At 36.0% G+C, this 10,559-nt stretch overlaps 2 protein-coding genes across 3 annotated transcripts; both read right to left on the bottom strand.

Annotated features, from left to right (window-relative positions):
• Nucleotides 1-1,103: 1,103 nt before the first annotated feature.
• On the bottom strand, nt 1,104-2,354 carry LOC116022866 (transcription factor MYB27-like). 2 transcript variants are annotated; one of them, XM_031263752.1, is made up of 4 exons: nt 2,154-2,354; nt 1,927-2,056; nt 1,753-1,850; nt 1,104-1,615 (listed from the first exon to the last, which is right to left on the bottom strand). In XM_031263752.1, exons 1-4 carry the CDS (start codon nt 2,266-2,268, stop codon nt 1,266-1,268), a joined length of 693 nt encoding a protein of 230 aa, XP_031119612.1. In that variant the 5' UTR covers nt 2,269-2,354; the 3' UTR covers nt 1,104-1,265. The 2 variants fall into 2 exon arrangements, with proteins under 2 accessions (XP_031119612.1, XP_031119613.1); XM_031263753.1 differs by having other exon boundaries at nt 1,352-1,646.
• A 541-nt stretch (nt 2,355-2,895) lies between these two features.
• On the bottom strand, nt 2,896-6,962 carry LOC116022636 (serine/threonine protein phosphatase 2A 57 kDa regulatory subunit B' beta isoform-like). Its single transcript, XM_031263411.1, has 2 exons — nt 5,416-6,962; nt 2,896-3,542 (listed from the first exon to the last, which is right to left on the bottom strand). Exons 1-2 carry the CDS (start codon nt 6,544-6,546, stop codon nt 3,240-3,242), a joined length of 1,434 nt encoding a protein of 477 aa, XP_031119271.1. The 5' UTR covers nt 6,547-6,962; the 3' UTR covers nt 2,896-3,239.
• Between the last annotated feature and the right edge of the window lie 3,597 nt (nt 6,963-10,559).

Genomic DNA, 10,559 nt, shown 5'->3' on the forward strand with positions numbered 1-10,559 from the left:
TTTTAGAAAGAATTGACATCAAAATTTTGGTGAATAATTTTGTATTTAAATATGAACAAAAAATGACACTTTTAAATTAACTTTTGAATTGTATTCTTTCTTTGTTAAATTTTTATTCATTATATTTGAACAAAAAAATTTAATTACATTTTTATTTTTGTCATAGAATACAATAACTTGAAGCCCAAATGGTTTGGAACTCAATTACTTCAGTTGTAGAGATTTTCTAGACAATCAAGTAAAAGCTAAGCGGGTCATTTTCATAAATATTACAAATTTGTAAAATGAGTGGCGAGTAGGGCCATTTTTATAAATATTAAAAAGTTTTGTTTATTATCAACTGTTAAATCTACTAGAGGAATGATTATCACCTGATTATGGACACACACACACACATATTAAAAGGTGCATTTGTGAGGTGAGAGGAGAGTCATTGATCTTGTCAAAATCAACGTCCAAGATTAACAACGTTAAAAAAAAACGCGGTGGTAATTTGGGCATTTTTCATATGGGTCAAACTTAAAGTGCGTAGGTTTTGTGCTTAAGGTGCGTCGTGTACCTTCTTTGGGTGCATGGTTTATGCATTTAAAGTGGATGTAGTTGAGAACTTAAGGTGCGTGGCTTTTCTTCTTAAGGTGTGTGGTTTCTGCGCTTAAGGTGCGTCCGTTCTTTAGTTGATAACTTAAGGTGCATTTTTTGTTGAAACTTAAGGTGCGTCGGACTAAAGTTTTAGGTGCGTGGCTTTCCTCCTTAAGGTGCGTCTTTATATCACTTAAGGTGCACCAATGTTATAAACTGAAGGTGCGTGATGATAAGACTTAAGATGCATCATTTTAACACTTAAGGTGCACCATTTTAGATATGCGTTTTTTTTTCATTGATTTGAGCCATTGATCTAGATTTGACTGCATCTGAATATATATATATTAGTGTCACCTTTTCATTTTCATATTAATTTAAGCGGGCTTTATATATAGCTATAAACATTATTTGTATATTACTGCGTGAACTAAAGTAAAAAATTGTCTCGACTTGAACTTTTGGACTACAACTACACATTCCCAATAAGTCTTCCAAGGCTTGAAGTCAATGACAAGTAAATAGAAAAATGAAAAGAGAAACCTCAATAAAGCAGCAAAGAAAGTTCTTAATTACAGTAATCCACTTGTCCATAATTTATATATATATACATGCATGTACAGTTGTAAGGTTCTTTTTTCTTCATTTTCCACTGAGAACAGAAACCTGAAGAAGAATGTTTGGTTTTAACTAGTGTTGTCCCAGATGGAAGATGAAGCATAATCCCATATTGTTCCAATGCATGAGTAATCAGAAGTCCATTGAGGTTGACAACACCACTGATATCTGCTGCAACTTTCTCCATCCCCATGATGTTCCATCTCGCTATCCTCGTGAGACCAGCTCGACATCCAATTCCATAATCGCTCTTCGTATGGAGAGCTCACGAGCGTATAATCTGGCAACTCAACTACCTCTGAAGAATCAGCAGAGGAACCCAAAGAACCATCCTTGAGGGAAGCGCGGTCTGCAGTGGTGCAGGAATGCCAGGAAGTATTCATCTGTTGAGCTTTGTTTGAAGTATTCTTGAAGCATTCTGTTGAGGAAGGAGTAAATGTGTATTCTCACTAACAATTTAAACTTTTAGTTAAAACGGAGCAGATTGATCAAAACATCCTGAAAGGACATTAACCTTTGTTATTAATAACATTAATAAGAGCAGAATGTTGTAACCTTGTTCTCGAAGAATTTTCTTCCTCAAGTGACTTCTCCAGTAGTTCTTTATGTCATTATCAGTTCTTCCTGGCAGCTGTTTAGCTATCTTTGCCCACCTGCAAGGATAAAATTATAATCAGGGAATAAGCAGATGACTTAATTTAAAGAGGAAAAGTAGAAAACCAACCATACTTGTTTCCCCATTTTCTCTGAAGTTCAATAATCAGAAGCTCTTCTTCTGTGGTGATGCGACTGCGCTTTATATTGGGGCGGAGGTAGTTCATCCATCTTAACCTGCAGCTCTTGCCAGTCCTTCTCAACCCTGCATATGAGAAAGTATACAGAATGCATGCAAAATCTCAAAATGTTTTAACCAATCCCCAATACTCTAAGTGGTTCTGCAGCTAGCTACTGCATACCTGATGCCTTAGCTAATGCATCCCACCGGCGTTCTCCCAAAGAGGCAACAGCAGCAGCCAGTTTCTCGTCTTCCTCCTCAAGCCAAGGACCTTTACGCAATGTTTCTTCCTCCATTGCAATACAAACTCAAGAGTATTAGAAGCCTGTTTATATACATATGACATGATGTGGTCATAATATCCAAAGGCTAAGAGAAGAACCAGAAATACTTACATGGACAAAAGTGGGTGGAAAACAGGATAACTAGCTTGTGGGGACTCCACCACTCCCTTGGATGTGTCCTCATAGTCCTGAGGCCTCCATTAGCTCATCAAAGGAAATATTGGATTGTCTTTTCTCAAGGATGGAGTTGTATCTCACTTTTGGCATCACCATTTTTGGTAAAATAGACACATGCTGTCTGGCTAAAAAGTACTTTAGATACCAGTTTGCATTTAGATTTTGTCTCATTCCATTATAAAACTATCAAGTTCAAGTTTAATATGCATATGCATGTGATCAGATAGGAAGAAATCAATTTAGGAGATAAGCATAGTGCTTTGGTACACAGCTGATATCCAAAAATGGAATGCATCTTAGACCCTCCACACCCCTACCCCCATCCCCACACCCCACAACCTAAAACCTTTTCTAAGACTTCAATCCCCCCAAACCTCACCTCTACCACTAGGCCAAGGATTACTGTCAAATAGTCAATCCCAACTTACACCAAACAATTCCTAAGATTAATGCTAAAGTCAGTGGCAAATGGAACTCAACAATAATATTTCTATGGGAAATGAAAAGTTCAAAGAAGAAATACACATACTTTCACAAATCATTTGTATGCAGCAACATGGCACTCACAGCAATCAATACATTAGAATTACATTACTTGCTGTGCTGCTTTAATATTTCAACAACTTGGCTCATTGAAAATAAACAGGAATACCGATGGAAAAGCATGTTGAGGGATTATGCTTCCCTGATTGGATAGCATTTAATCCATGTCATTATACAGAAGAAGCATGTGTTCAGGATCATGCATCCAATTTGGATAGCACCTTATCCTGCCTTAATCAATCAGGTATGAAATGGATGTCCTCTTAGCCTCCATTGGCTGCTGCAGTTGTTAGTTTCTGCCACCTTAATTCTCGTTGTCCTTCCACTTCTGCAGTACGAGCCACTCTCTCTGCATACTGTCTTTGGCACTCTTCAAACAAATCAGCATCCATTTCCAAGAACATTTTCCGGACATTGACAGTCAGGCCATTGACACTTGTATTCCAATGATCTCGTATATTCTTTTCCAGAGCCTCAAAGACAATTGGCAAAATGACATTCCGATTCTGGGAAATCAGGCTTACTATGTGTTCATTATTCCACAAAAATAGTGCACGTTCTGCAACCTGAAATACAATGTTGATTGAGATGCTCAGAAACATTGCAATAAATAGAATCTTCCATAATTAATCAAAATCGTTCCAACAACTCTAAATTTGATACGAAGTAGACATTTAAGAATTTCACTTTGCACTTGAAGGTGATTAGATATAGTATTCAATGGTTGTGAGATGTAAAAGAAGGAAGAACTGAAGTAATGATTTTTCTTGGCAGGGTTAGGCTGTAGATGTTTGTGTGGTAGAAATGGTTATTCTAAGATGGAGAAGACATAGATAAGGGTAGAAGGAATGAGAGGGCTAGGTATGGTAAATGAAGTGAATTTAAAGGTTGGTGTCTAATGATGGTCACTAGTTACAAATGATGTTGACAGTACTAGAAAGGAAGTAATGCAGGTGCAATGGTGCAGGGGTTCATGGATACCTGGGATAGGTTCTACTAGGAAAGTTTGAAGACGCATTTGCTCCTGTTGTGTAATAATGAGGAAATATTGACCTACTCCACTATGCACTATTACATTGGCTCCTTGTTATTGGCAAGGGCACAATAGACTTGAAGAACAAAATGTGTAGTCATATTAGCAAAAATAGAAGCAATCTGTAATCAACAGAAATCCTAAAGCAGATTGGTTGCTAGATGGATTGCATGTATACATCCTTAACATAACTAAAGGATACCGAACACTGAATTGGTGAAGAAGGTTAGAGACACTATGGTTTGGGAATGAATCCAAGAAGCAGGCAGTGAAAATTGGATGAGTGGAGTATGAGGAGTATTGCACAGAGCAAAAATGGTGAGGATGTCAATGGTAGGACTTGCAGAGACCATTTTGGGAAGCAAACATTTAAAAAAATTAACTATCCATGGCTAAAGCTTTAGCCTTTGGAAGTTATGATATAATTTAGCAAATAAATGACTAGGGCACTCAATAGGCAAGCCTTTTCTCTGTTCATGGACAAATTATACTATGGACCATGGTCCATCTTGCATTGTGGACCTTGGTCCAAAATGACAGTAAGATTATGTGTATGCAGTTAACATATTATATGTTTGCAGTTAACATATTATATGCCTGCAGTTAATAGATTATATGCCTGTAAATAAATTGAAGGCACATAATATGTTAACTGCGTGCAGTCATGCACATATGCACATAATATGCAGTTAACATATTATGTGGTTGTAGTTAACAAATTTTGTTCCTTCAATTTATTTGCATGCATATAATTTATTAACTTGAGGCACATAATATGTTAACTGCAAACACATAATCTTTGGACCAAGGTCTACAATGCAAAGTGGACCCTAGTCCATGGTATAACAATTGCTGTTCATGGTGCAGAAGGATGTCCCAGAGGCATTCCGTAAGCAGAGGAAAAACAAATTTTGGAAGATATGGGAAGAAATGACAGGTTCAAACACATGGGGCAACACAAGATTCCTCAAAAAGACAGCATGTAAAAATTTTGGAAACTGTACTAATGTTTTCTACACAACTCTTCCATTGTGCAGACACATAAACTTGCCCATAAATATGTTACTTAGGCATATCAAGAGAAAGCCACAAGTAAACCTTTTACAACACTATCTTATCCGTTAAAGAAATGCTAAGCAGGCAAATCGCATCAATGACCAACCAAAACAAGGAACAAGCAAATACTTTTCCTAAGCATAGGACAAATGAAGTTGTCAATTACCCGTGTTAAAGAACAAATTGAGACTTGAACAAATGCAGATTTCAACTTCAGCCAGCATTTTATACTGGGAAAATATTAACTAAGACTACAAATCAAGTAACTTTAGAATATTATGCAAACAAGATGCAAATAGAAATTCAAAGATCACTCATAAGTCATAATTATTAGAGAAATTCCCTCTGACCTGAAAGTGTAAACTGCTAAGGCAAGAAGCAATCTGTTTAAAAAGTGGAACCATGCAGCGCTGAAATTCTGATGCCTGTGTGGCGTCCAAAACTTCTTCAATTTCCCCAAGGAAAAGAACCTCCTTTTGGCAATTAGTGACAGGCCAGTATTTCAACAAACCTCTTATAACCACATCAGCCAACTTGTAATCCTTATCCACAAACTGAACAATACAGTATGACAACTGCTGATGATATGTTGCAACAGACTTGGCCTTGTGGAGCGGTACGAGTGCCCGAACAAGAAACAGTTTGTGTTCCTCCTTCATTGGCAATGCAAACCCATTTATTATACTCCCTAAAATCTCCAAAATCTCACCTATGCCACTGTGTCTATCTGACTCATATATAAACCGATAAAAGATATTACCAATTGCCTTTCTGATAAATGGCCGGTGCACCATGAATTTCCCATATATGCGGTGAAGAATTGTCTTTAAATACTCTCTTTCCCTTGGGTCCTCGGAGTCAAACAAATCCAATAACTTCAACAGGAACGTGTGATCAATGAACCGCTTTGCCACCTTTGCATCAGTTTCAGATGAAACCACATACCGCAAAAGCAGCTCATATACTAGCTGTAAATGTGGCCATGAAGGCTCAAGATAGGGCTCATCTTCTTCAGCGTCTGCATTTTCTGATCCCGTGGTCTCATGCAAAGCCGAAGGCAAGCACCGGAAAATATTGATAGATATCATCTTTATCAGCTCCTCCTGATTGCTCTCACAGATTTTCCCAGAACCCGATTGAATCAATTCTATGAGCTCCACAAGAGTCTGCCTCTTGATATCCTTCTCCCTCATCATCTTCAACATATCCTTGAAATCGAACTGGAAGCAACAAATCTGAAGCTTCCTCAAAAACAAGTTCTGCTGCTCCGATGCCGGCACGTCGCGGAACCTCGGCAAGGTCTCAATAGTCACCGGCGCCGGCGACTGCACAGAATTCGTTCCAATTGAAGAATTATTCACCACCACACTGGCAACAGAAACTGAGTCAGAGCCTCGCCTTCCCAGCGCCCCATCGCCAAATTCCCCATCATCCGGCTTCGGCACCTTCCGGTGTCCCCTTTTTATAAACTTATTCAACATTTCTCCCCAACCGATGCAAAAACCCTAGACCCAAACTATGTACATCTCAGTGCTCCGAGAACATATGCGTGTATATTTACCATGATGACACACAAAATCAACAAACAAAAATTGAAAAGGCGAAGGTCAAAACCAATGAAGAGGCCTTGAATTTATGCAATTGCGCATTTCAATTACACGACAATTGGAGAATCTAATGAGGAGAAGGAGGAAAATCATAGCGAAGGTAGATTGTTGGACCGCGGCGGCCATCCATGACCGCCCGGCAGTCCGACAGAAAGGAGATTCCGGCGATCACCTGGAGAAGAAGCAGAGAGGAGAGAGAAAGTGCGTATATTAGCGGGGATTAATATGAAGTAGTAGGGTGTTTTCCCTTTCGACCCTTCCCCCATTTTTCTCTTCCTTTTTTTTTCTTTATTTTGTCAATCACTCATCAATGTTTCTGTTTCTTCTTATGCAAAATAAAATCTTCTCTTTTTTGTTTTAAAACACAACAAAATCTTCTATGTATGCACTTTATCCGGTGAATTGTAATATATATATATATATATACATATATATATATATATACATATATATATATATATATATATATATATATACATACATACATATATATATACATACATATATATATACATATATATATATATATACATATATATATATATATATATATACACGGGCTAATAATAATAAGGTTACCAATTAAAAGAAAATTCTAACAAAAATTTCATTTCATACATTCCTGTTGAAACACTTTTGCCTAAACAATAGAAAAAAAAAATTATTTAGGACACAATAAAAAAGGAAAACAAAATCACTGATTAATACTAATAATATTAGTAGTAAAAATGGAAAAATGGGAAAAAAAAAACGAAATTAACTTACCAGGAAAAATGGAAAAGGAAACAAAAGTAACTTACCATGAAACATAATAATAATAATAATAATAATAATAATGTTATCAATAAAAAGGAAAATTCTATCAAAAATTACTAATTAATAACAATAAGGATATAAAATCTATACTATTATTAAAAAAATCCTCCTTTCGTACAAGCCAGCCAAACACTTGTGCTCAAACAATAGAAAATGAAAAATAGAAAAGGAAATGGAATTCACTTATTACTACCAATAATAATAAGTAAAAAAGTTAGCACTAAAAAGGAAAAAGAAAAGATCCGTAATTCACTAATTAATACTAATAATGTTAGCCTTAAAAAAAAGAAAAAATGGAATTCAATTAGGAAACGAAATTTACTTAATAAGTTAATAGTAAAATAAATACTTATATTTATGCACTATATTAATCATACAAAACTAAAATGCTAATTTTGTTAATTTTAGATGTGATTATTTTAATTATAAATCCATCAATATATATTACAATTACAGAAATTATATTGTAGAATTTGCCTACATACATATTAATAAATATTATTTGTATATACGATGTATTATACAATCATTAAGGAAATGCATCCAATTAGAATTTAAATTTACCAATACAAAAATTAAAATTTGCATTTTTCTAATATAATTTTCTTAGTTCATATTGTTGGAATTATAATATATATGAAATACACTTAGGAATAAATCAAATTAATTGTGAAATTATTTTCTATAAATTTATCTAAATGTGTGCATGATTAATTAGAGACTTTATTAATTATACAAAATTTAAACTTAAATTTTATATGCTATGAAAATAGATACTTAACCAAATATATGAAATTACAACTATATTATTATATTATACATTTTAAAATATTTATATTTTTTAAATTTTTTTATTTAAATTCATAATAACATAATTTTGTGTTGGAAAAAATGGCAATAAATGGCATTTTAAGTGGCCATTTTGTGGAATAAATATATGTAGGGTCCACATTCGATTTGGGTCGGGTCAAAGTGGATTCGGATTCTTCGTAGTGAGACGAAGAGATCGATATATTATACGCTCAAAATAGATAATGGGTGAATGCGAAATTGGTTCTCAAAGTAGACCCATTGAGATGGAAAAAATGTGGGAAAAGCTTTAAGGAAAAGCATTTGTCCCACATTGGTTTGGGAAGAAGATTTCACCCACTATATATACAAGAGTCATTTTATGACTAATTAACTTGTACAGCATAGATGCTCTCTCTCGCGCGTAGGGGGGGTGCAAATCAAATCCCAAAAATGAGTTCGAAAGGCTTGAACTTGTGTGCGCTGGCCTTGCGGGCTAAGTTATGCCAAAAATCCGAACGATTTTATCCATCTCAGTCCACAGCCTTCGAGAGATCATCTCTCGGAGCGGAGCTGCGTCGAGACTTCGATGTCTCGAGCGGCAGCGCGCGAGACTATGTCCCGCGGCGCATCTGGGCAGCGCGCGAGACTATGTCCCGCGGCGCATCTGGGCAGCGCGCGAGACATAGTCTCGCGGCACGGCAGTTCGAGACATCAAGTGATGTCTCGACACTTCGAGACATCACTTGATGTCTTGTGCAGGTTACGCCCGCGCGACACGAACGACGTCTCGAAGTGCAGTTGCGATGGAAGCATGCGATAGCGGTGATCTCCTGGTCGCACCGGTCGATCTCTCGCGGATTAAAGTTGAACTCTCGAAGCTTGCACAAGTCGATCAATCGTAGCTCTGAGTCACCTCTCGAAGGCGATCTTCCGCGCGTAACTGCAATAACCTCTCGCAAGAGACTTTGGCCAAAACGGTTCACTTCCAATGTGACCGTTCCAGTGATTAACTCAATATGTTATGGAATTAATATCAGATTAATTCCAATATTTATTTTAGAGTTAATTGCATATTAGTGGCAAAGTTAATACTTGGTTAGTGGGTGGAGGTTACAATGCCAAGAATGAATGCCATGATAAATGCCATTAATCCTTCATCTCCTATATATATATTGCCAGGTGAGCAGCAGATTTTATAATATGAACATGAACAAGTAATACGTGATATACACGAAATACTTTCCACCTCGAAACTCTGCTCTCCTTCGTTCTAGCCACCTGTGTTCATCCCACGTTCTCGTTCGCCGGGTCCAAGTTTGTGTGCTCAAACGGCGGATCGTAGTACGTTTTATCCTGGGAAACCTAGGCCGCAACGTTCCAGCACCTCGGGAAGCGGTAAATAAGGTTTTAAGGACAGAGGCAACTCGACTCGTACTTACAACTACCCTAAAGTCCGTTATACACCGTCCCTGTATTCCAGGTTTATCTAACCTTTGTTGTAGGTTTAAATTCCTGGAATTTCCTTGTATTTCTTTTGTTGTAATCCTTCGTGGATTATTATTTTCTTGTAATATTCGTTTTAGTGGATTTTTTCTATTTCGTCCATTTTCTTGGGTATTTCGAGAATTGTTTCACAACATTTTGTTCGTGCATCGCACGGGTAACACTAGTATATCTAAAAACAAAGTGTGTTTTGTTCGCACGAGGAATCAAAATTGAAATGGATATTAAATACTTGATAATGATAATTGATTTAGTGAAAGTATTTTGCATGTTTGGTAGTAGGGTGGAATTTGAATGAATACCAATATTGAAATTTGGTTATGTATTACTCTATATAATGGAAATAAATGTCAAAAATAGAAAAATAAAAAATTAAAATAATTGATCCTAATGAAATTCAAAGCACCAATATGAACAAAAAAAATCAAAACAAAAATCTAAAAGCACTAATCAAACTTAAAAATCATATTACCAATAAGATTAAATGATACCCAAGTTTAATTAAGAAATGTGATTTTTAATTAAAGAGTAATCAAATCCCATAATTGTGTTTTAAAAAGTTGTCGACCAAACACTAAATATGATTTTGATTCACATTCCTGGTATACAAACCCATGAACTAAACGCATCCAAAACATATATTACTTTGTATATGTTATAGGTGAAAACATCAAATAGAGTAATAGATCCTGAAATTTAAACAAAAAGTCAATTAGGTCATTAGCTTTTAAAAGTTACGATTAAATACATCAACATATTATTCCGATACCCTACTT

This window comes from Ipomoea triloba, chromosome 6, assembly GCF_003576645.1.
Source record: "Ipomoea triloba cultivar NCNSP0323 chromosome 6, ASM357664v1".
In the NCBI taxonomy this organism is placed as follows: Eukaryota; Viridiplantae; Streptophyta; class Magnoliopsida; order Solanales; family Convolvulaceae; genus Ipomoea; species Ipomoea triloba.

What these genes read in the sequence shown, in the direction of transcription:
- LOC116022866 (XM_031263752.1), bottom strand. Translation starts at nt 2,268, where the DNA reads ATGGAGGAAGAAACATTGCGTAAAGGTCCTTGGCTTGAGGAGGAAGAC. An exon ending in CAGAGAAAATGGGGAAACAA is followed by an intron (nt 1,851 to 1,926) that starts GTATGGTTGGTT and finishes TTATCCTTGCAG; the next exon opens with GTGGGCAAAGATAGCTAAAC. An exon ending in GAAAATTCTTCGAGAACAAG is followed by an intron (nt 1,616 to 1,752) that starts GTTACAACATTC and finishes CTTCCTCAACAG; the next exon opens with AATGCTTCAAGAATACTTCA.
- LOC116022636 (XM_031263411.1), bottom strand. Translation starts at nt 6,546, where the DNA reads ATGTTGAATAAGTTTATAAAAAGGGGACACCGGAAGGTGCCGAAGCCG. An exon ending in TTAGCAGTTTACACTTTCAG is followed by an intron (nt 3,543 to 5,415) that starts GTCAGAGGGAAT and finishes ATTGTATTTCAG; the next exon opens with GTTGCAGAACGTGCACTATT.